This window comes from Ooceraea biroi, chromosome 7 (genome assembly GCF_003672135.1).
Source record: "Ooceraea biroi isolate clonal line C1 chromosome 7, Obir_v5.4, whole genome shotgun sequence".
In the NCBI taxonomy this organism is placed as follows: domain Eukaryota; kingdom Metazoa; phylum Arthropoda; class Insecta; order Hymenoptera; family Formicidae; genus Ooceraea; species Ooceraea biroi.
In genome coordinates, this window is record NC_039512.1 from 11,666,049 (window position 1) to 11,691,521 (window position 25,473).

The 25,473-nt window shown below is 40.6% G+C and overlaps 1 protein-coding gene across 1 annotated transcript in view; it reads right to left on the minus strand.

Annotated features, from left to right (window-relative positions):
• Positions 1-25,473, minus strand: part of LOC105279927 (small conductance calcium-activated potassium channel protein) — a 77,389-nt gene that overhangs the window by 24,758 nt on the left and 27,158 nt on the right. Inside the window, exons 3-4 of the mRNA XM_011340055.3 lie at positions 24,514-24,927; positions 5,714-5,809 (exon numbers count right to left, since the gene is read on the minus strand). Of these exons, the coding sequence (XP_011338357.3) occupies positions 5,714-5,809; positions 24,514-24,888 (471 nt within the window). The 5' untranslated portion in view covers positions 24,889-24,927. The remainder of the gene's footprint in view (positions 1-5,713; positions 5,810-24,513; positions 24,928-25,473) is intronic.

The following is a 25,473-nucleotide window of genomic DNA, read 5'->3' on the forward strand; positions in this document are numbered from 1 at the left end:
AGTATTATTCTACCCCGAATAACAATTCGTGCCGAGCAATTTGTGCCGAAACGACACATATCTCGTATCGTGCAACGTTGATACACGGTCGCGGTTTTGTTCTCGCAAATATACTGATAACGCGTCGTATAGCTTTACTGGCGAAAATTCCTAGCTCCATCATGGATCCCACGGACTCTGCACTTCCAAGTTTTCGATTCCACATCGTAAGGAGGCGTCGTCTCTGGCCTCGTAAATTTATTTCCCTCAATTCTCTCGGCTTTTCACTTCTGTAAATTTCCATCCGCGCAGATCCTCGATACCGCGAAACTTTGATGTTATCGTCGTGGACTCCGAGGCAGAGTCCCTGCTAAGTCCCGGCGGATTATCATAATGCCGCGAAGATTCTTGCTATCGAAGAATCATTGGAGCTCACAGTCGTAAATCATCTCGCGAGGTCTCTCGAGTGTCGGTCGGAATTGCAATTTTAAATTTTCGCCGCTTTCACAATGGAATTGTTCCATCCTGAGGATCGGAATCTACGGCAGAATACGATACATCCATCACTCGATGCGCGAGACCTCTCACATCCGGCCGATATACTTCATCCCTGATATGTACATAGCGGATACTTTGCAGCTCGTATATTTCAGCCGGCGCGAAAGACGTGACCCACCGGGTGGTCCTGAATAGATTAGTATAATGCAACGGGGGTCGATTTATCTGCAAGAATAATTCGGAAGAGAGACACGGAGAGTAACAAGAAAAGAGAAGCTCCCGATACATATATATCGGGAAGCTGTGAAAGAAGAAACGTGCGACATCGACGACGGCGAGAAATATCTGGCGTGCCCTGCGCGCATATTTAAGGAGCTGAGAAAGTAGCGTCGATTTAACATCGATGATTTATGGATCCAAGAATTCGTGACGGTAGCACTCGGTAACTCCTGACCTTCAGGCCAGCCAGCGCAACATTATGCATTTATTATATCACAAAAACAACGCGAAATAACAAATTATGTGACACTAAAATAAACTGTATTACGAGATTCCTGATACCAAGGATATGAAATATTTATGACGGATTCTACCAATTTCCCTAAACTCAACAATGTTCGTTAAAATCACGAATGATTCCTCAAACGCGGTTTATCGATTAATCGTAACTGATCTATTAAAAGTTGAGAGGTTGTCGTGTCTTTAAAATTCATAATTCGAATTCATCCGATTTAAAATTCATTACTCGGTGTAGTACGAGATAAAACTTTTTACATCTGACATCAGGGATTTGATGAGTGAAAGATTGCGTTACGGAAATCTGCAGAAGATTTCAGATAAAACACAGACGCATGGTAGAAGAGGGGGAGGTGATCGGAAACTGGCGTGGGCGACATCGATCAGGACGACGTCTCCCGAGGGAAACCTTTTGCAGTGCCAGGTGAATCCCAGCAAATCTGCGCATGCAAATCGTTGATAAACGACAATCAACAGGTGCCGAAAGGTCAGCGGGCCATTAGGCTCTAAGCCAGCCGTTGTTGCCGCAAGATTGCGTGTGCCAGCTTAAAGCAGCAGGACTGGCCATCGTTAAACCTTTCGCTCCTGGCATTTCCAATCGCAGATACCGATAACTCTCCTGACTATAAGTGCCTTCAAGGCATTTCCAGCAGATTTAACTTCGAAGCTTCGTAATCACACGATGAACTATATTTCGATAATGGATTAATAGACGACTCGTCGTTCGCTTAAATCCAAATTCGTTTCAGCACACGTTCATTATTGTAATTTAAGATTCAATATTTTATATATTCACATATTTATTAATGTAAAATGTTAATTCAGTAAGTTGAATAATATTCTCTTTCTCGTCGAAGCGAAACCAATTCCAAGCAACGAGAGTGCGCTGTTAAATTAGGTTCACGAGATTCGCAAGAGAGCTCGTATATGTAGAAGGATATTTCATCTTCAAGAATTTGCTATTTCCGTACAAAAAACTGCGTTTTTTAAATAAGCGTGCATAGCGAGGGAGCGAGCGTGCGCGGAGTTCGATTAGAACCGGAATTTCCGAGCGGTCTTTTTTCCATGGGAAAAAGGGCGAGCGGAACCGCAGGACTCTCTTCGTCTCGAATCGATGCCACCACGTTGATTCTCGTTGTCGGGATCGCGGCAATATCTAGGACCCCGACATATCGCGTCGAAATTGCATCGCGCGACTACTGCGAGCTTGACGAGAACGTTTTTCCGGCACATTGAGTCCGGATTATCCGTTTCGGGATACGCGGGGGACGTGCGTCGGTCGCTACATCGGCTTTTTCCTTTTCTCCTGGTGACCGGTTTCGATTTCCGTCGTTGGAGCCCAGCTGATCCGCAAAATTAATCCGCGCTCAGCGCGATTCACGTAAAGCATGTACACATTAATGGGAAAACGCCAGAATACGAATTATTCACGCTCTGTGCCAAGTATCCGTATGTTTCCCGATTAAAATGTATTACTCAAACGCATGTGAACAGCGATCTACATTTAACGCGAGATCGTCTTGGAGATCGATGAGAGAGATTTAAATGAAATTTGCTACTGTTGTTTATCGAACGTGTTGACGTTGATTATCGAGACGAAATTACTTTTCCGTTTCGCTTTCGTCGCACCTGTTACACGTCGATGTTAAACTAACAGGAATTTTGTCGAAAGTTTATTTAACGAGAAACTTGAAATATCAAAATAGTTGCGAAAAAAGGAAAAAGACTGCAGAATCGACGATCCTCGCCGAATTTGCTCTTCAAATCTCCTCTTTTCTTCGTGATACTTTTTCTAGCACCCAAGACCTGTCATTCGGAAGACAGAACATTTATTCTTTCTTGTTTCTTCTCTTTTTTTTCTTTCCAGTCAAGAATACGAATAAGAATTCTTACAAATCCACTCATGCGGAAGTACCCGAGAGATGGGACACTCAAGTTAACAACGTCACTTCCGCGCGAGTCACCCGGTAGATAACGGTAGAGTCTCTCCGTCTCCGCAGAGACTTGAGAACCGGTCGTAGCGTCAATATTTGAGTTGACGCTTAAACGTTCGAGCTCGTCCAAGCTTTGCGCGGCTTTGCGAAGCTCGCTTCGCTGCCGACCATTGTTACCTCATTAAGACGAGTTCCGGCCTGTCGGCCGGAAGCGAGGCGAAAGCCTCGGCTTCCTTCTGAGAATATCATAGCGGAATATTTCGCTGGCTCTCTTCGAGTTGCTTCAACGTCGTCACTTTTCTCGATTACCACATGAGATTGCAGATAAATTCTTAATGCGGTTGATTAAGTTTGAAAATCGTTTGATGACTCTCGTCACATCGCATATCTACCGAATGCAAGAGATTAAAATTAAAATTATCTGTGATTCCGAATAAAAAGCGCTTGAAGATGCGATGTTTGATATTTCAGGGTGTTTTACAGTATTTTACGATATTTACGGTGTTACTCAAAAGCGACTGAAACAGAATCCACATTTGGGTGGTATTCTCGTGAGAAAGAAGAAAGAGACAGAGCCATTTACTTGTTCCTGTATTTGTGACAAAAGAAGAATTGTGTGCGTTGCATTGTTAAAGTTACGAGTAACTCACAGTCAGCGCATTTCAGTGTCCCCCGCGCCGCTTTTGCGTAGTGAAGTAACGAGTCGAAACTTTTACTTCAAAGAACGGCCACAAGAAGGATTTATTTGCCATTATCGCAATGAGGATTCGCCGTTACGAGGCGAAAGTAGACACAACGAGAATTCCGCCGAGGCAATCTGCATGCCTCGTCGGCCTGAAGATTTCATTGCGGATTTGAAGTTTTACGTGAAGTTTCGCGTGCTATTGTCACTTATCGATCCGGACATCCAAAGCCGAAAGATCGTTATATATTCATTTGCTCCGCAAATATGTCCTTATTGATTCAGTTCGCGGTTTAAAGATGCATAAGCGGGAAACTCGAAATGCAGCTCCCGCCGCATAAATAACCGGCAGTCGATGGCGATGCATTGTGCATCCGGTAGATAAAATTTAATCGCGCGCGACGTAATTGGCCTTTTATTAGCGGCGCATTAACACTCCCGTGCACGGGCGCGTGTACGAGCGTACACGCGCGTATGCACACGTATGCACGCACGCTGACGAAATTGTCCGCGCTATTTCGCGCAGCACCGTTTCGATTAGCTCCATGTCGGTTTCCCGCGATCTAGGCTGACGGCACAATGGACGACGGCCGTTAAATTTCTGCGATCACCGAGGCATAATGTCACGCTCGATCCGCTCGAAACGCGAAAACGACTGCCGCGAATTACGTTCTCCTATATGAGAGAAATTTATTTTGTTATTTTATTATTTTATTATTATGCAGAAATGTTGCTTATTTCCTTGCTATCGTGATGATACGCCTTTCCAATAGTGATAAAACCGGAAATATCTTTCGACTTATCGTTAAATTTGCTCGGTTAAGGGGTTACATACCTTCAGAATTTTCAAACAATCGATTTTTTTTATTATTGATTTTCATTCTTTATACTTTTAAAAATATAATAAAAAAGAATTAGTGAAAAATTCCAATCCGTAACGAAGATATAACAATAAATATGACCGCGCGTCAGGAGGCGGGCCGCGGCACGCAGCTGCTGCGTGCGGCGCAGGCTACCGCAAAGAAGCTCGAACAGCCCACAGATTACAGAAAACTGTACAAAATATAAAAATTATCGAGAAGGAAGGCACGCAATATGAAATTGGAATGGGAGATTAAGCTCACTACAAAAATTAATATTTACACGATTTTTACTTCTCAAACTTTAAACGCGTTTTTCTCGAAACCAGTTGTTTTGACACGGTCGGCACGATAACTCGAAGAGTTTTCAATATTTTTTAAAATTTTTTGTTCTCAAATCTTCGTAATCGTTTTGTCTATAGTCTGTCGAGCCATTTTTTTGCAATTTTGTTTAATACAATTTTTATAAACAATTAAAGACCAAAATTTTTCATGAAAACATGAAGTTTAACTTTGACATGGCATAAATTGTTTATTTTTTTGAAATTAAAAAATCTGGCTCGACAGACTATAACTACAACATTACTTTACAAGAAATTTCTTGCATTTGTCAGATCCATCAATGTTACAAGAAGATATCATGCCGACTCTGAGGGGACATTTTTTCAGCAGCGGTCCAATTAATGCCACAAAACTTCATTTTATTAATATTAAAAAATTTATTATTAATTATTTTTTTACACTTAAAGGACCAGTAAATCATATGCAATTCATATTTTACTTTATTATTTCAGATATACCCCCTAAAATAATTCCCCAAACATATCAATTTTTCGCCGCTATGGAGGTATGTAACCCCTTAAGCGTAAACAAACAAAAAAAATGTTTATTTGTCGAGCTTCCGAATTAAATTTTTTTTTGAAAATTACGTAACGGTCGAAGTGCAAAATTTTATTTTATGTATCCAACTTGTTATGAATTAAACGAATGTGTAAAACGACAAGCAATCATGGGGACGAGCGAGTGGACAAATTAACTTCTTTATTTTTTGAAACAATCAATGCATGCAGTCCCTATATCATATTCAGATTTAATTGGTTCAGCGTTTGGAAATTGTTACATTTGTTATTTAAACGCTTAAATATTTTATTTAAATATTTGTTTTTTAAATATTTGAAAAAAATATTTTATTTAAACATTCGTTCACGCCATATTCCACGCTCTGTTACACGTGTGATACATACCTGAACTTCTAAGGCATGGTAAGCAAATATGAGGCCAAGCAGTATCACAGTAGACACAGAGATCAGGGTTTTCAGTGCTGTCGAGTAAAACGAGGCCTGGAACACAAAACATTTTCCAAATGTGTAATGTATTTCCAACTTGTAACATTACCTAAATTTACATAACAATTGTTATAGATATTCTTATAGATTACTCTAGATCGTGTTTGTTAATCTAGATAATTAAATAATAAAATTTTATTCTTAATTCTCTTTCAGAAGTGCAGAACTCATAGCTATAAATATTAGATGTGTGAGTGTATTGATACATGTGTGACGCATGTGTAACGCATCGCAGGAAATTAAAGCTCCACTCCACTCGACTAAAAGACAAATTGGAATAAACGGTGACCGCTAGGACGTTTCAATATCGAAATTTTTGACATTATAGGTAATTCATAGCTACAGAATATCGGCAAATTACAATATCGAGTACCTCGACAATTGAATACGCGATAAAAGCGAATATCAATCTTATTAGGCATTAATTGTCCAGTTCTTAGATGCGGAACAACGAAATGTTCACACATTTGCGTAAAGCTGCTTATTGTTCCGTCGTAAAAGTCAGGCATGTCGCTTTTAACAACAGCTTTAAACTCACAACGCGGCCAGAAAAGGTGCTAGCGCTCGTAAAGAGTCAGCGTAAAGAGTCGACGCTATATTGCTTTAAAGGAATAGTCATTTTCTGCGCCGCATTTGCATGCCAGTGCAAAGGGAAGATCGGAAGGTACAATATAAATACACATTGCTATATAAATGTATACTACTATAAAAGTTTACGATCTTTCCCGATCATTGCTGATCCCTCTGATCTCCAATATCCTGAGGTCGAGTCTAAAAAATGTATTTCAAAAAGCATCAAATAGGCTTTTATCAGCCTCAAAACATCCTTATTTGAACTTTTTTCGTGTAATCTAATATTTATATTTCAGTTTATATTTGAGTTTATATCATTTAAGAGACTTTCGTGAAGATTTTGGTAATATAGTCTAATACTTATAATTATACATGACTTGGAGTAATAATGAGAGTATTATTCGCAAAATGGCCGTAAGACATATATTGAATCTGGTTCGACAAAGGACCGCAAAGGGTTAGTTATATGCTCATGCTAATAGATGTATATTAATCATACGTATAGTAATTATTGATTCTTCCATTAATTTATCGCGTGGGTGCCACATCCATAGAACTGTTTGCGTTGGAGGAAGGTATTGAACGGCGTGATGTCAAAGGAAGTTCAACGAACAGAGAGTATTGGCAATGCTGAGAAATGTAAGCGCCCTTTGGGGTAGAATCGCGAAAGCATCTACTAACCCGCTAATCTTCCAGATCACGTGAAAATTCCAGCGTAAAGTGCGGCGCGCGCTCTATCCACGCGCGTCGTAAATCCACTTACGATTTTATCTTGACTTTACTGCAGCTTCTGCTATCGTTGGAAATTTACGAAGGCTAATTCTTGCCAAGAGCGTGTCGCGAGGTAGTTGCTTTGCGTTCAGCTTCGCCGATTGCGGGCGTCGCGCGGTACGCAGTAATTTAAGTTACATACTGCCAGCAATTTTAGCTTCGCTTAATTAAGTTCAGTTACATGGTGACTTCGCGTACTTCAGCAATTCAGCGCGACTTGACGCGTGCGATGCGTACTCGTCTGTATAGCCGCGAAGCGAATGCGAGAGGAGATATCAATGTAAAATGACGCGCATCGCTCGTCGGTGATGCCACGTAAGCGCCGAGCTTTTGCAAGCTACGTCGTGCAATTATTTTCTGTCAACTTAATAGTATTGTCAGATGTGTCTGGTTTTGTCTAGACCGCGCGACGTAATCGCACGGTATTTAACGCGGCTTGAAGCGACTTGAAGCGGCTTGAAGTGTGCTTGAAGCGGTTGCCCGAGTATTCACAGAATGTTCCAAAAACGTCGCTACTCTCTGCGGCTTTTCTGGCTCAAACTGAAATAACATTGTTATCGGGTTTTACATTAAAAATAAATCGAAATAAAAAATCGAAATAACCGAAATATTCTGAAACGCTTCCAATAACCAAATTCTCGAACCAAGATACTTAATAGTTCACGAAAAATTCGAGGTGTTAAAAGACTTAAAATATTCAAAGCCTTAAAAGAGCTTAAGTGCTTAAAATATTCAAAAAGATTAAAGCAAAACTAGAGAGACTGACCGGAGGAACAAATTAGCATTACCTGATTATGTAGCTCGTAAACGAAGAGTTACAACCTAATTATTCCTACGCTGTAGTTATCCCTGTACCGTGCTTTAATCTATATGCAACAGGCAATTTTCCCGAGATAAAATACCTACGGGCCACATTTTTCGAGCTTGCATAATACAAACGCTCGATTTTGAGTTTGTTCTGCCGCGGAAGGTAGTTTACCGGAAGTAACCCTATTATTTTCAATTATTTGTAATTGCGCGACGTCGCGATTTCGAAACTAATAAATTTTTAACTTCCTCTTTTGATTCGTTCTCCGTACCTTCATCGGGAGAAGTGATATCTCTTGTGCAATATTTACACATGCACAATGCATTCGGCGCGAGTGTGGGCGCGGTTTAAGAGATTTGCGAGCAGGTGAATCGTGGATCGCAATAACGCGCTGCCTTCCGGAAGAACGACGACGACGGGCTCGCTGGCTGGGCAAAGCCTCTTTTCGCCGTGTAACCTGGGAAAGGGATTAAGGACTCGTAAGAACGAAGGGAGTTAGCCCGAAATGTCGCTCGCTCATCGCGAAATCTCCTTTCCACATCCAAAAAATAATATCGTCGCAAAGTACATTTAAATTTTAAACGATCTTTTCCTTATACTGATTTGCAGGCTTAAAGCATCCGGAGGTGGATCGTTGTTTTACATCAAAAAATGTCCTGTAAATTTGCGCTCGTGCTGCAATATATAAATTAGGAATACACAAAAGGAGAAATGCAAATGTGTATTTCGTTAAATATCACTGCGGAATTCCGCTCAATTCGCGATGTTGGAATATCTCCTCGATACTTACACAGAATTTTCACATCTGTTAGATGAAATTTCTCTGGTCGCCGTATAAATGGATTAAAGGATTGGGAGGCACAAGCCGCAAGGCGGGAACGCGAAATTCATTCTCGCTCCGGTCCTTCGTTGACTTTGCGAGCACCGCGATGCTCGTGAAATTACTATCGCGAGATTACGTGGCACATAACACTGCAGTAACAAGTTATGAAATTCGCGTGCATGGCTGCGCGCATCCGTGTTCCCGAGCGTTTCGCCGGATACGTACGAGACGTACGTGTTTCCGGCAAATTCAGTTAACACGGCCAGCCAGCTAGCGGACGAGAAAAATCTGCGCTCGAAGTCTCGCGGAACGTCTAACGAACGCTCGCGGGAATAATAAATCCGAACGAGGTATTCCGGAACGTCGCGTCTCCTCTCATAGGGGAAATCTCGTTCGCCCGATTTTCCGCGCGAGGGGCCGCGATTTAAAAAGACCGGCAGAATCGCGCGACGCGTGAGCGTGTCCGGGACCGCGAGAAACTTTATCTCGAAGGGAAAATTGCCTGTCGCGCGCATGGACGCGAAACGCAGGGGTAACGGAGCTCGTAAAACTCTTCATTTGCGAACGTCACCGCCACGCCGACGCCGAGGGGATCCCCGGCGTGTCTCGGCGCTGATCGGCCGAATTCGGGATTGCGTGATCGGATCGCACCGCAGGACCGATCCAATTATCGAGTGTCGCCTCTGCGAGATAAAAAATCCGCGGACCTGCACCACGCATGCGGGTCTTGGGAGCCCCCGTAATAAATTTACGGGCCGCTATCGAAAGATCGTATCGATGTAGGGCGGAAAGAACGGGGACGCGAGGGAAAAAGAGAGAGAGATTACACGAGCTGCGGCCGCAGTCGATGAATTAACGCGATTGCATCTACGAGGCCGGTTTTCCGTGCAGTGGATACGTCCGTCCACGGAAAATCGTGTTTGCGCGACTGCTGAAGGACTGCAGCTCCCCCTGGACGAGGTGGAGGGCGACGCGAGATGGAGGGTTTACGTATCTCTGTATCTTTAGAACTGCTCTCTCTTCGTTTTATTTAGCTTTTCTCATTTCTTATGTATACTTTTTATGTACTGCGTATTTATATTTATAGCGGGACGTAGTGCGCGCGTCACGCGCTTTATATGCAGCGACGTAAGAGTCCAAGAGACGCGTAAAAAACGTCTAAAGGGCGTCTGAAAGGAAGAGAGATCTTTTGCGAGTGACGCTTGAAAGTTCTTACTTCAACGCTCTTTTTTAAATGGCTCGATGCTAGATTCTCAATGGAAACTGTCTGTCGAATTTTCTCTGAGAAATAATCGGTTTCTGACTTGTCTGAGAAGATTTGCCGTTAAAATAACATTCAGCTAATATTAGTCGACACTGCATAAATCGGAATCGATTTCCTGATACCTAATAAGAACGCCAAAGTATGAATAACTCTTCATTTATAGCTAAAAATAAATGACTTTTCAGATATATATTTTAAATATCAAATAATAAAAAATATTAATTCTCGTAATTTTAGAAATATTAAACTGTAAAAGAAAAGTTTTACTTTTATATAATGAGAAAATATATATAATTGAATATTGAAAATAAACAGAGAAAATATATCCAATAAAAGAATCTTGCTGAATAATAGGATATAACATAAAACAGCACATAAAAAATAGTAATGAATGCATGTATATAATAAAATATAAATATTAAACACATAAATAATACGTGAATTTTATTAATACACAATTATGAAATTAAGAAATGAAAGTACTCTTCAACCCTGTCCCAATCCTAATCTATCTTTCTATTATCTTTTACGGAGTCGTCTGCCGATTTTTCTCGTCGAATCTAAAATGTTTTCGCAGCCGCGGAAATAAAGTCCTCACTAAACTTAAGCGGGTAATCATCCCCTTAAAGGCTCGCCGATCGATTAGGGCAATGTAGGAAGCTGTGCCAAACTGAACCTCCGGGCGGTCTGGGATTCCTCTTTGTTTCGCGTCATCGAGCGCTTCACAATGATGTCCTGGCACGGATGCATCGTGCCATTCGTCTTGACGTCGATTATATTAGCTTCCGCTCTTCCTCGCCCCGGCATTCATAAGGAAATGGCCGACGGCGATTACACGTCTCTCTCTCTCTCTCTTTCTCTCCCTTTTTCCTCTTGAATATTTTCCCTTAATGGAAAATCTGCTGCGATTCCCCACAGAATCTCCATTCAAGGGATCTCTGAAGGAATGATCTTCGGAGACCACTTCCGGTCTTGTAAATTAACATTAATTTAACGCAACAGTGCGCGCACTCGCTTGCCTTTTTGCATTTAAAGCTTAATAGTTGAATTATTTCTCGCAAATTTCTTTTCTTTAGTAGTAAATGCTACAGTTTCTCCCCCGTTTCATTTCCGTGAGTGCACTCAGAGTAAATATTGCTGGAATAACGTTTCCCCGCATAATGTTACGCAAAGCTTTTATTACGATACACTGTAATCAAAGGTATCAGATACTATATTGCTTTTTCATTTAATTTTCCCTTCACCGGTATTTGAAATATGCAGCTTTTACGAAAAAAAGGAAAAAAAGCAGGATCGAGACAGGGAGGGGGCGACGCTCGAAATCATTCCCCACATCGATGCGCGTACGGTAATACCGCGTAATATCGCGACTCGCGAATAAAACATCCGTCGAACTGCGCTCTTTCAGACTCACGGGGGTTACTATAGCGACGGCATGATCTATCTGTGCGTGTTCGTGCGCATGTCGCGCTTTCGACCGAGCGACCGGCACGAGTTTGTGTGGTCACGCCCTATGAAATTAGCAAAAATCCTTTTACTGTTTTTCACTTGTCAAAAAACGAGCACTGATCATAAGCGTTAAAGTAGTCATGTTCTCATGAGCATCGCCGCGAAGTTCGATGGGGCTCTTTCTTTTGCTCTCTCTGACATGTCGGGGATATGTGTGTAACACGTGTCACGATCGTGCGAACTTTAAAACTCACGAAATATGTACGGTAGTCCGGTGTGCGAAAGCATTCGGCAAAAGGGACGTATGCACATAATGGAATACCTTCATTGAATCGTTGAATCGCTTTTATCGCGGCAATCATTTAAATTGGGGAACCAAAAATGTCTGAAAAATGAAAAAAATTTTCCAATATCCAAATATACGCTGAAATCCGATCTCTAAATATTCGCATTTTGAGGAATTCAGTTTTCACAAAGATACAATTCTGGAAAATATGACATTCTGCTATGCAGAATCCTGATTCTAAAGATAAAAACTTGTAACAATTACATCTATACGTTAAACAAGGAATTATATATAATACAGGTATGTTAAATTTAAGAAAAAAATCCCGAAATAAAAAGAGAAACAGAAAATAAATGGAAAATGAAAGCATCATAAAATATAGAAAAACGCGCTACGTCAAACTGGAACTTTCAATTAACGCGACGAAGAGAGTAACTTTTTATAATTCACCAATAATGTCTTTATCGAGATCTTCAGCGCGCTACGTTTTGATCCCTCTAACGAGCGATTTATAACATCGGCGATTATTTATAGACGATGTTATTTTAGATTTAGGTTGCTTTTAGCCGTCGAACATTCTTTCGACGCGTGTACGCTTTACCCTTTGCCATAAAAATCGACCCCGAAGATCGTTCGCCGTACTACGCATCGCAAAACGCTTCACCGATAAACGAATCGCGTTCCGGCCTAAACGGAAGTTCTCCTCGATGGAAACGAAGGGAGACTTCCGAGTTCCAAGTGAATTGTTAAGACTGCGGACGCAGAGCTTACGGCTTAATTATTGGAATTAATTCTCGCTGCGTCGTCACATACCGGGAAGAATGACAAACGATTTTCTTAAGCTGTCTGGCGTTTTACCCCCGCAATTTCCGCGACGGTCGGCAGGAAGTGGCGGACAGACTTCTCCCTGCTTGGTGGCTTCTTCCGGCGATACATCACGGCAATGTACTCTCGCCCTGCGCGGATTATAAAGCGATCATCGCGCGGTTTCTCCCCCTCTTTCTCACCCCTTTCTTCTCGCTTGATATGGGACATCTTTTTGCGAGGAAACCTGACAGGGAAAAATAAGAAGAAAGACTCGAGAGTGAACCCGCGCCGTTTCGACGCGCCTGAAAAATTAATCCTCGACGAGGAAAATGTTTCCTTGACGTTAAAGAGGAAAGAGACCAAGGCGGGAAACTAAACGACGTGAAAGAGAATCGACTGTTCCTTTGAAGCCGGGGAAATAATTACCCAAGCTCCTCGCAGTACTCGTCGTTTGACTGACAAAACAAAGTTTCATCGGCCGAGAGATTTGCGAAGATTTCGCGCGAAAGTTCAGACATTCCAAAGTTTTTCGCAGTTGACAGAACTTGCAGGGGCTTTTTCTGGAGATGGAGATAACGAGAATCGGCCTGCTTAAAGATCTCAGGCATAAAGAAAAGGGCGCCCTCAATGGTCGAAGGTATGATAAAGAAACATTTTAGGGCTCCATATTGTTTGAACTCTCCTATAACAAGAAATATCAAGAGAGGTTGAAGTTACAAAGTTAAAAAGAGGACCTTGGGAGCAATCAGCAGCTCCAACAACAGTCCAAAAAGTCACGATTCGGCAAATCCAATATTCTAAAACTGCAAACTTTGGAAGATCGAAATGCGAGAAGGTTTCTTCCCGCAGAAGGCAGCAGTCCTTGCAAGAAAAGTTACTTGACATCTCCTAGATACAGTGTTCCTACATTTTCAACTTGGTTTATTCAAAATTATCGCAAAGCGAATTTTTTACATTTAGATATTTATATTTTCATATAGAGCAAGGCAATTTAACATTCAGAAAACATTAATCCTGGGAAATTAATATTCATTAATTCAAGCAAATTGTATGATATGTGGGATATTCTTTTGACGTCAATGCCGTGATTTCGCTGGGGAATGCCGAAATATTGCCTTTGGGGATGAAAAATAATTATTTCTCGGGACGATCAAGCTGCCGCAAGATGGAATTTCGACGCAAAATTGCATTTACGAGAAATTTCATTTAGATTCGCTGCACGACGCGTAATTTGTTACAATTTGCGTGAACGAAGGAAAGACGATTGCGTGTTTCCGGGAAGCGTACGAGTACATCGGATGAATTCTAAGCAAGAGTAACGCAAGTAATAAATAAGTGATTAGTATATGATTATTCTTATATAAATATATCATATTAGGATATACAGAGAAGTATAAATAACTAATATAAAATGTGTGAATAAAGGTAAAATAGAATTTAATGCTAATTTTTATATAATTTTTAAATATATACATAATACAAAATTATAAATTGCATCTGTCTGGAATTATAAAACTAAATGTTTGTCCTATAATGAAAAAATCTACTTTCACGCATTGTTTGAGAATTCATCGCGAAATGCACGCTTGAGATGTCGCTTACTCTGCAGCAATTCATGACGATGCACTTCCGGCTGGGCTCACTGAATAGGAAGTCCGCTCGCGGACTTGAAGAGAGAAAGAAGAACACGTCGCCAACCGAGAACTTGAGAGTCAACTCTCTCGCTGGATTTAGCCTCCAACAAACTTATCGCCGCAAAAAGCTCGATTATGGAAGCTTAATCCTCGCGACGAGTCGTAAGCGCGAAAACGAACGCCTGCCGAATTTCCCGGAAATTTTCCACGTCGGTTTTCCCCGCTGGAGGAATCTCTTCTCCAAACCGTAAAGCACTCACACTTAAATTATAGTTCCCTTCCATCGACACAGAAACTGCGCCAAGTAATAGCGACGGTGATTGAGCGCCGGCTTTAGGAGGCTAAGAGAAATGCTTCGCATTCGGATAATGTAATAATATATATGCAACGTAGACGAATTCGCGACGGTTGCGACGAGAAATGTACGAATCGGAAACTATGAGCTACGAATGAAACCTATGAGAATAGAAACTTTTCATTTATAATAGAAAAATTTCCATTCTATATTTATGAAGCCTTAGAAAATGCACGGAATTTTTAGCATGTGAAATCTTTTATCTATTTAAATGTTAATTTCGCTAGATTGCAATTTTCTAAATCATCAAATCATAAAAATATGAATTAAAAAAAAATTCCGCGTCTTTGAAAATTTAAATCCATTTAACATTTAGCAAGTTTTCAATTCAAAGAATATATTTCTATTTTGCATTTTTGCGCTAAAATATGGAACTTTACATAATTATGTTAAAACGTCGTTAAAGCTCCAAGACTTTGAAATGTTGGGTCATCGAAATATTTCAGACGTTCAAGAATTACGTTTTTATGGCATTTGGAAATTCCGGATTTCGTGTCAGTCAATGCGAATAATCCAGCTTCAGATAACGCAGAAGTTTCTAAAAAAGCAGTGAATAAGCTCGCGGAATTAATACACCGCGATTTACAGATCGTACGTAAAGCCTATCGGTAAACTCGATAAAATCGCCGGGAGACAAGGGGCACAGCTGAACGACACGGCGGATCCATTCGTTAATCCACCACGGTAAAAGCACTCTGACCCGTTTTTATCTCGCGACAACGATACGAGGGAGGAGGACCCTAATCCTTGCATAACGCACGAAGCCCGTACGCCAGGCGACCTGCTAGGTCACCGACGAAAGAAAGAAGGTGCACAAGAGCTTGCTATCAGGCATTAGGACCGGCTCGTAAGCCCCTAATAGCCGGTCCCGAGAGAAAAAGATAGCGTGGCGTTAAACGATCAAGCCGAAATTTGCGTCGCGTCGCTTGTCATTTCTGCGAGCGCGCACAACTCGTTCTATATTTCTGTTACATAGGTCATATCATCTTCTAAAATAGAAAACAGTTTTTTGAATCTTGTCATAATAGCGTATGTAATAATAGCATAAATTTTGCAATTGTATTTTCTTTGTCAGTTCGTCGAGATTTTTGAAAGCACAGAAAACATTTTCTAACGTCGATAAGAAAATTTGAGAAATATTGGATTTTCTTATTGACAGAATACCTTTTTGTATATAGTTTGTATGTAGCAGATTCACGATCTAAATCCGTTTTCCAAGTCACACACGTATGTTTCCGAAAGTAGATTTGCGTTTCAACACAAAAGTGTTTGAGACCTTACTCACAGGTATGTGATATTTATTTTACATATCAAACGTTTATACATTCTACCATATCAAATTGCAAGATTCTATCCTGATATTCAATCATACGGGGGAAACTTCAGAAATAGATGTGGTTCAATAGATCAGAGGTGTAATCCAATAGCTGATGGATAAAATATTAAACGACTAACCTTTACATGGTTATATAAATCTACTTTTAGAAATAGTTCGATACAGACGTAGACTACGTTATCTATTCAAAGCTTTTCTTTCCAATAAGATATAAGATAATAATTTCTTTTATTTTATCGTCTATTAATAAGTCAGCAATTTCTCATTGATCAACGAAATGAGTGATTCCGCGAACTGAAGATTAAAAAAGATTTAAAAAAGAAAATGGAAAACAGCAAAGAAACTAAAAGAAAGTCCACACCTTATGAGGAGCGCGCTAAATGATCGCGTCGGCGTGCGCAAATGAAGAAGGACGATAAACGACGCACTGAAAATTTCACGATCACTTAACGTACGGTTGATGAAGGCGGAAGGAAGACGAGAGGAGATGTGATAAACGACGCCAAGAGACTTGATGCACCACAGACGCAACATTTAACGCCACAATGTTTTCTTTTCTTCGCCGACGTCATCATCGTGGTTATCGTCGTCGTCGTCGTCGTTGTCGCGATTCTCGAGTTAATTCTCGACTTTCCATTCCGTCCCATTGGGGCTTCACCGACGATTCGCCTCCGCCTTGTCACGATTCCATTTTATAATAACATTAGTCTTCGCGGCCGCATAATTGCCGTCTTCATCCACCACTTTGTCGAGGTCTTCGCAGTCCTCGAGGTCGCTCGGGGATACCCCGCGACGACGTGACGGTGCAATTTTTCATTCCTCACCATAGCTGTCACTGTGATCGATTCGGCTGAAGGATGATCTCATTTATATTTAATTGTAATTGCAAACATTTCTTAACTGTCACCCACGTAAATGCAACTAGTCTCAGTAATAGATGAAGTTTTGATCCAGTTAAATCTACATAAATCCTGCTTATCTTAATTGAGATATATTGCGCTGTTTTTTGGTCAGTTTTGACAAAAAAATTATCAAAAATTTATTAAATGTCTAATAAGACAAAAAGAATAATCTAATTGGCAATAAAAAAGTGCAATTTAAAGGAATACATCAATTAAGATACTTAATTTAAAAGGTAAAAGTAGAGTATAAAGGAAAAGAACATCTTTTTTAAATTCCAATCTAAGAAATTTTGCAATTTTACAATTTGTAATTCTTAGATAATCGTCTAACTAATTTTTGAAATTAAAATTCTATTACAAAGAAAAGCTTGTTTGGGATTTGCGAAGACTACGATATTTAGATCCTTTCACACCCAATCGATATAATCATTGATTATAATATGATTCCAAATATTCTTTAATTATCCGCTGAAGAGGATCCGAAATAGTATCAGACCATTCAATGAATATTGTAATATTATGGAGTGATTGAAATATATAAAACCGCGTTTTATAGGTTCTGCTTGCCCTTACATAATAATTTTGTTTAAATAGAATCGAACCTTTAATTAGTAACATATTATCATAACTTTTGAAATTGCAATTTCATATTAGTTTTTCACATTTTTGTCAAAACAAGATACGTTGTGTATGTCACAGAAAAATAATGGCTAAACGAACCGGAGCTAAACGAACTCGACCAAATAAATAATTCGATTGCCTTCGTGCATACGAATTTTGGTGCGACCATAACGACGCTAATGCTCTCGACTTTGCGACGCCGCGGAATCTCCCGGCGTTCGCTGAATTTGCAATTCGATGCGCGTGCATCGCGAACCGCAGGATCGTTCGACGATCCTTAAACTGCCGGCAGCCGAATATCCGAAGTTAGCGCTTCCACATGCATTGCGTATCCAGCGTGCAGCTTCATGTTATGCCATTGCTCGGATATAAAGCTAAGGTCGGAAAACCTAGTTGCGCCAAGAATCTTCAAGAATTCATGAATTGAGAGGTACGAAGATTAAAGGTTCAATAAAGGGATGAAGTATGAGGAATGTGAAACGGCTAAAAAGCTAAGAACAGCAGAATCCACTTTCTTCATAAAAATTTGGCATTCGGCATGCGAATTCATATAATTCCGAAAAGTGTAAGATAAGAAAGGAAAGGGCTTCCGAAAATTCGAAAATTGATCCAAAGATCTTTCCATGTCAAAAATAGAAAAATTCCTGTCCGACTTAAATTCTTTATATCTTAAGGATCGAAATAAAGACCTAAAGTTTCCGTAGCACAAGTTTTAAGGATCTAGAGTTTTCCGATTCTGATTGTGAGAGCACAAAAATATGAACTTTTTGGGATACGCGAAGCTTTAAAGATACAAACATATTTCTACCGATATGCACCTCTAATGTCTCCTAAACTTTCATATGTTTTCAGACCTAAGAGACTCCATCGGAATGAGATTTAAAGATGATCTAAGGCTTCGATATTTCTAAAAAGACTTCAAGCGTATGAACGTTTCAAGATTTCCAACGAAAAAGATTCGGACTTTTTTTAAAAATTTCCCAGTCCAATGCAACTAGCAATTTCTGTTTTCATTGCAAAAATGCGAATGAATATTGACGCTTGCGCTAAAATTCAGCTGAAGAACAACGTCTTGCAGTCGATTTTCTCGCATGGCTACGTCCAATTCTCGAATGGATCCTCATAAGACACAGAACAGAGAGAGAGAGAGAGAGAGAGAGAGAGAAAGAGCGCAAGAGCGCAAGAGAGAAAGACCGATTGTCCCCGAGCATGCAATATCGATATTGTTAATCCGTCGTTACGCTTTTGGCACAAGATCAAGCACGGAGGATTGCTCGGTCAACAAAACGGGATTCGGCGGTCTCCTGGGAAATTCCTCCGGGAGAAATATTCCCATTGGGAGAGGAATAAATATGGACGTCGAGAAGGAGCGAAAAGACACTCGCGAGTTTTCGGCCGAAAGCGCCCTGGGGAACGGGCTTTCCTACTCGACATTGGGGAAAAGGATAGGCTGGGTCAAGGCGGCCCTCCTTCGCAATCGTGATTATTGAACCGGCTCTCGATACCGAAGGAATATACAGAACGACTCGCGGCCGTCGTTGTCGCCTTGAATATCTGTTCGTTATATCCAGCGCATCGACGGAGCCTTTTTGGTCGATAACGTTCGCGAAGGACATCAAGTGATAATTCAGTTAATGGGAAACAATTTCTTTTTTAGATCCTCGCATCAATTGCTATCGAAAGTGATTAAATTAAAGATGTTTCCCCAAAATTATCCGATTATTAATTAAAATGTATTCAGAATATTAAGAGCTATGAATATATTATCACATACAGGGTGAGGCACCTAAAACAGGCCACCTGAATATCTCGGTTGTTATTGGTGATAGAACAAAATGTGTCAGACCAAACTTGCATGGTTTCGAGGGACACATAATTTGTTCTAAATAGTTTTTTATTAGGTGGACGCGTAGAGGTCATATGAAGGTTAACTTCGTTTTTTTAAATGGTATATGTTTTTTTACATACCATCTAGTAAAGCGTTTGAAGATGCGCACATTGATCTACGGGTCAAAATCATTCAAGGTCACTGAAGGCCAACTGCAAGGGAAAATAATTTACTTTATATTGCCTAGAGTTCTCTGCTGTTTTTTTCTATCATCAATAACAGCCGAGATATTCAGGTGGCCTGTTTTAGGTGCCTCACCCTGTATATTATTTCTTCTTTGAAGTAACAATATTTTCGGAATATTTTTCCGACTTCTTTTACGTACATGAAGTTTCTGAGAAAAATATGATATCAGCTTTATATTACTTATTATTCTCTGTGCGTTCTGCTGTTCTCTCTTGCTACAGCGCAGTTTTAAATCTGCCAAGTTTAAACCCGATATATTGCGGACGTCACATGACGTTCTCTTAATAAACAAGGATCCTTTTAATCCCTGTTTCCTTGATTCCTTCCCTGATCCCTGCTTGTACTTGGAGGTACTCTTTGCAGCGCGGAGGAAAATCGTTGGGATGTTCGCGGAGAAACATTCCACTCTAACTTAAAGCGTGAACCATTTTCGGATTCCGCGTGCCGGGCGTTTGTAAGTCTCGAAATTGTTGCGGATAAACGCGCGGCGAATTTTAATAAGAATCATCTATTTACTGGTGCGCGCGGTTCACGGTGAGGCTCTACCCTTCGACCTTCCCGGCGTAAAAAAGCCGCTCAATATGAAAAACGCGTGATTACTCAATACTACCATGACACCAGGTGGTGAATCGCAAGCAGTCTGCCGACTACGCAAGTTCCCTCGGTGTCGGAATTCATATGTATGCATTTGTTTCTTTTTGGAACGACACATTTGCGGAATATATATTTTCGTATGAATATTATGTTCTGATTTTCATATTGATATGCAGCGTATATTTTTGCAAGAAGAGGAAAGAAAGAATACGCTTGATTGCTCAACATCGTGTCAGTCGGTGGTGGATTGGGAGTGCTTTAACCACGCGAGTTCTGCTTGGTATTGGTGTTCATATCGGTAGGTTTTGAGGCAACATATTTCCGGCATCTACTTTGGCTCACGTCTCAGCTTTCGTATATTGATGCACGAAGGAAACGGGATAGACCAGTAATATTTTTAAAATGGGAATGTATGATTATCGATGCTGTGATGCCACTCGATGAAATTAGGAAAGTTGGTCTATCGATCAACTTCGGTTCGTATTAACATTTGTATTGACACATTGATATATTTTTGCGACAAAACCGCATGATTACTCAATGCTACTGTGTCCCACTTGATGAAATTGGAAGAGTCGGTCTATCAACCATTGGTATTCTCCATTGGTATTCATATTGATATACATGTATATTTTAGATTGACATATTTTCCAACTTAACGTATATACGATACATTTGCGTTTTCATATTGATATATGCTGGATTGAGACACTTTTGAGACTTTTGTAAACAATTTATTCAATAATTATTCAATATGGTACTTAATAATGAATTAAAAATGATTCGCGAACAATAATTTGACTTGACGTGTTCTGTTCCAGATTATTTATTATTATATTAGACTATTGCGTACGATACTTAAGTACATTGTCAAAACGAGGTTATAGTATATTGGTTTTAGTATATTCGGTTCTTTTTAATAAATTAAAATAGACTGAATAGTCACTCCAAAGCAATCCTCTCCAATTTCTCATTTGTTGGTGAAAAATGAATTCTTTCAAACATTGTCTTGACTATTGGAAAGAGATAAATGTCATAGCTAGTCAGATTTAGCGAGCAAAAATGTATTATAAAAAATTAATATTTTTTTAAGCATATTATGTATATAAGAAAATTGTTTTATAATTGCTTTTGTTAAATAAAAACATATGTTTTTTCATGTTTCCTATTATATTCTGTTGAATCACGTAGGTATATTGAATGGGCAATTTTGAATCACTCCGAGCTATTAAAGAGGAAACACGTAATATGTATTCAATTTGATTCATATTGTCCTAAATGAAGGGTTTAGTAACAAACGGTGTTTCCATCCGAAGCAAATAACAGATTTTCATAGTAACACAGATATATACATTAATAAAGCATATACGGTTCATTCACAGCATTAACAATAGAACGTTCAACGTAATTGTTTTGAACCCTTCAGCATTTCCTTGCCATCATTATTCCTATTCCTTACGTTCTAAAAAATTCTCTCTTGATTTTATTTTTATTTAATTACGTTTAAGAGCAATAATTAACGATAATCATTGTTTTTTAACGATTCTTTAACGAGAAAGAACAGAAGAAGTTACTAATATTTTTACATAATATTTTATAACTTCACAATCATTGTAAAATTTAATTGTGCACTACCAGGCGTTCTAGTGTTAAAAGATAAGCTTTATTTTTAAGATCCTTCAATATCCTGTCGCATTTGCAAGTTGTTCGCAGCCGCAGAGCTCATTCGTCAATCTCCAATCCTCACGGATGTCCCCATAATTCAGAGCCCCCAAACCCGGCTGACACATTCCCCCCGAAGATTTATCATTCAAATCCGGTGACGACATGCCTTCCTTTCCCCGTCGTACATGGAAAAGAATTGTTACGTGCGACAGCGTGAGTGACTCGACAGCGCATTGATTCTTTCTCGAGCGCGGTGAGTCGAGTTGAGTTAAGACACGAAGGGATAACGATATGTGGGGAGGTCGGGCGGACAGGTAGGTGGATGGATGACGGAAAGGTCAATCCACATCCTGCAAGGATTGTTCGAAGCGAACACTACCGTATAAATACATTCGCCGACATGGAAATCCTCGTGTCGCTCGCTCGAGCGCAAGCCCTTCTCGGGGGTTGAAAGGAGCCGAGACACGATCGCGTCAGCGAATACTCCCTCCTATCATCCCCCTCGTGATCTGCCTATACGTTAGACTCCTCCGAAGGATTCCTGTGAATATCCGGGATAGAGTATCCGCGAACAGCCGTACATCCTCCTCGCATAATTAAGAATCGATCATTCTTTCGCGCGGATTTGATCGGAGCGCATCAATTAGGCGGACTTGATGGGGTGAAGTGATGTAAGAACGTAATTAAGGGAGCTCTTGATCTCAACTGTCAAATCGACGAGTATTAATATCCTCGAGTCTTTAAACTTTTGAATTACGCCCTTCCTTTTCAGTACTTTGTGATTCCGTTTCATCCTTTGGATCTTACCGCGTTTCGCCTCCACGATCTTCCGCTGAGGGGAATTTCGTTGATCTGATATCTATGTTGCTGCTAGCGTCTATTCAATTTTGTAAATGAAACGCTTGTAACGAGGATAAACGGCCACGATGCGCTGGATCTTCTCAGAAGTAGGAATCAATTGGAAAACGCTGCCAAGCGCAAAATCCAACTGTCGGTTTGCCCTTTCCGGAGTGGTCGGTGTAATATTAACGCGGCTACAGCGTTCTGCACTTTTCACGCGGTTTCAAGGACCCTGATCGATTGCGAATGAATTAACGGCCGTCGTGGGAGTGATTCTGTCTGTCGATAAATATTCAGCGAACAGTCTCGATCTTCGCCCATTCTTGGACTCGATTGCGCGCCTTTATCAGTGACTTCTGTAATTTATTCGGACTGCTCTGGAGGAGGAGGCCGCGATAAGCAGAATGCACAAACTTGCGAGCGATATTCTCAGACACTTGAATGCCGAACACTTGTAAAATGTCACCGAACGTGTACGCAGGAAATTGTGCACGAATTGTCGTATCTTTCGCCTATAAATCACGCACTATCTTGAGCTACGGCGGCGCAACTGTTGCACAAATACAATGCTGTGATTAATTGTTATTTAAGAATTCGATAAATTAAACGTGTAAATTAAATTGCAATTTCTATCATCAGCAGCGTATATTTTCTAACTGGTTGAAACAACAATTCTAAAAGTGGCATAATTATTGAATTTACAACATTATTGGGGAATCAAAATTGAACAGATGTTAAAAAAGAGATAAACGAGCGGAGCAGGTGCAATTGTGGAAAATTTGAGAAACCGTTTTGTCTGTTGAAATTTTGATTGCAGCCTGTCAGTGACAATTTGATTATAAGTTCTTCAAATGATGATCATATTAGCGATGTTTTCCGTGCAGGAACCAGAAGTTTCCGAGATCGTGACACACACTCCCTGTATTTAACTTCTGAATTGCCGACGAGGTAGTTCCCGCACGCGAGCGGTTCGATCAAGATGAATTTACAAGAGCCTTGGGGGAAGTTTGACTGGTCTATTAACGGGTCAAGTGTGAATTACTTGAAGCATCCGTTACACATGTGTCGCTATCGCCCTAGAAAATCTTGCGGTAATTATACTCGAAGGTTCGCGGTCTGCACGACAGGTACACGTGTTACACAAACTAATGGCTTTCTTTTATTTTGTTTGTTTTGTTTTTATTTTATTTTGTCTTATTTTCCTCTGATTTTAGACTTCGATATGGATTTCCTAAAATTTTACTATTCTGTTGAAAAATAGTTTTAATATTCTGTTGTGCTGTTGTTTATCAATTTAACGCCGCCGATGAAAAATATCATAACTGCGTTTTCGAGAGCTCCCGATGAAATTCACTTTTCAACATTGATCTATAAGTAACGTGTTCCCAAAAAATATTGCAGCTTTAATCCACGTGACTTCACGTTTATTTAACCCCTTTTGTGGTCGATAAACAAACGAAACAATTCTCTCGAAAATTTACACCTTTGTCCACCTTTTTTTCGGAATTGTAAATGTACTTTATGTAATATTTCATTTAATCGGGACAGGTCAAAAAGTCACAAATAAAATATCTCGTAAATGATTCTTCTGCAAAATTTACATTGTGCATTTCCAAAAAATTGTAAATCGTAGTTTTAGCCAGTATTTCATTTCTGTCATGACCGATGGACGACCGATATTTATACATATTATACATGTATATAAATGGTTCCTAAAAATTCGTAGTTCCAAACTAAAACGCAGTTTATCTAGTATACACATGTATACCTATGCACATGTACAGACAAACAATAACGGAAAGCTGTTCCACAAACGTTACCCTCATAACTACCCAGCCTCGCGTTCGCGAAATCCGCGGAGTATAACCTCAAAGGTCCTCAGCGAGTGAAACTCACCTTGCTGTAAACGCCGGCGCTGGACAGTTCGTTCTCGATGACCATGATGATGATGCCGAACATGCCCATCACGAGGGCGTAGTCGCTGATGCGCTTGCGCTTCTCGAACAGGGCCTTCCGCCTGCCCAGCCGGTAGCCGACGTTCGGCTTGTGCTTGGACCCGGGCCCTATGCTGCCCCCGCCGGATTGGCCCTTTTGGGAGCCGCCGCCGCCGCCCAGCATGCGCTCGTCCATGTAACGGGGATACTCGGTGTGGACGCCCACGAGGGCGATGCCGGCGTCTTCGCCACCGGCACCCCCGGCGCTGCCGCAGCCAGCGGCCGCACCGGCCGCCCCCGCGCCGCCCCCGCCGGCCACCCCGCCGCTGTTCTTCATCGCCCCCGGGATCGAGAGAGTCGACACTGGCTTCCGCAGCTGGAACAACGCGAACGGAAACGGTTAAGCTTCTGCGAATGCGTGCACCCTGTGTTTGTTCGTTTGCTGTTGCCTTGAGAGGAAGCTGGCGCTTTACGAGCTTCCGGTGCGCTCCGCGAACACGCGCGGATAGAAGGGCAAAGCGGAAGCATAGTGGTCGCGAAAACAACCTTGCTCTTTTCGCGGATACAGATTCTATCCTGGCGACGTGAACTTTGGTTCTGCAAATTTTCGCCTTGGGGATTCTTAATTTGCCTTTTTCAAAGGGGTAGTTTGCGTAATTCAGCGGGATGAGATAATTAGGTCATTTCCGGTAATAAAGCATATTTGTTCTCGACAATGCGTGATATAGAATATGCACACAGTTGCAAATTATATTTTCGAGATGCAGATATTCAGCGGTGTTGTGCAATGGAAGGATAGTTCCGAAAGTAACGAAAATGTTCTTTTTATAAGAAAAGAAATTTTGGTAGAATATTAAACTTGGTGGAATATTAAATAAATTTTTATTACCCTTGTACATCGCGTAATAACGTGGAAATATTT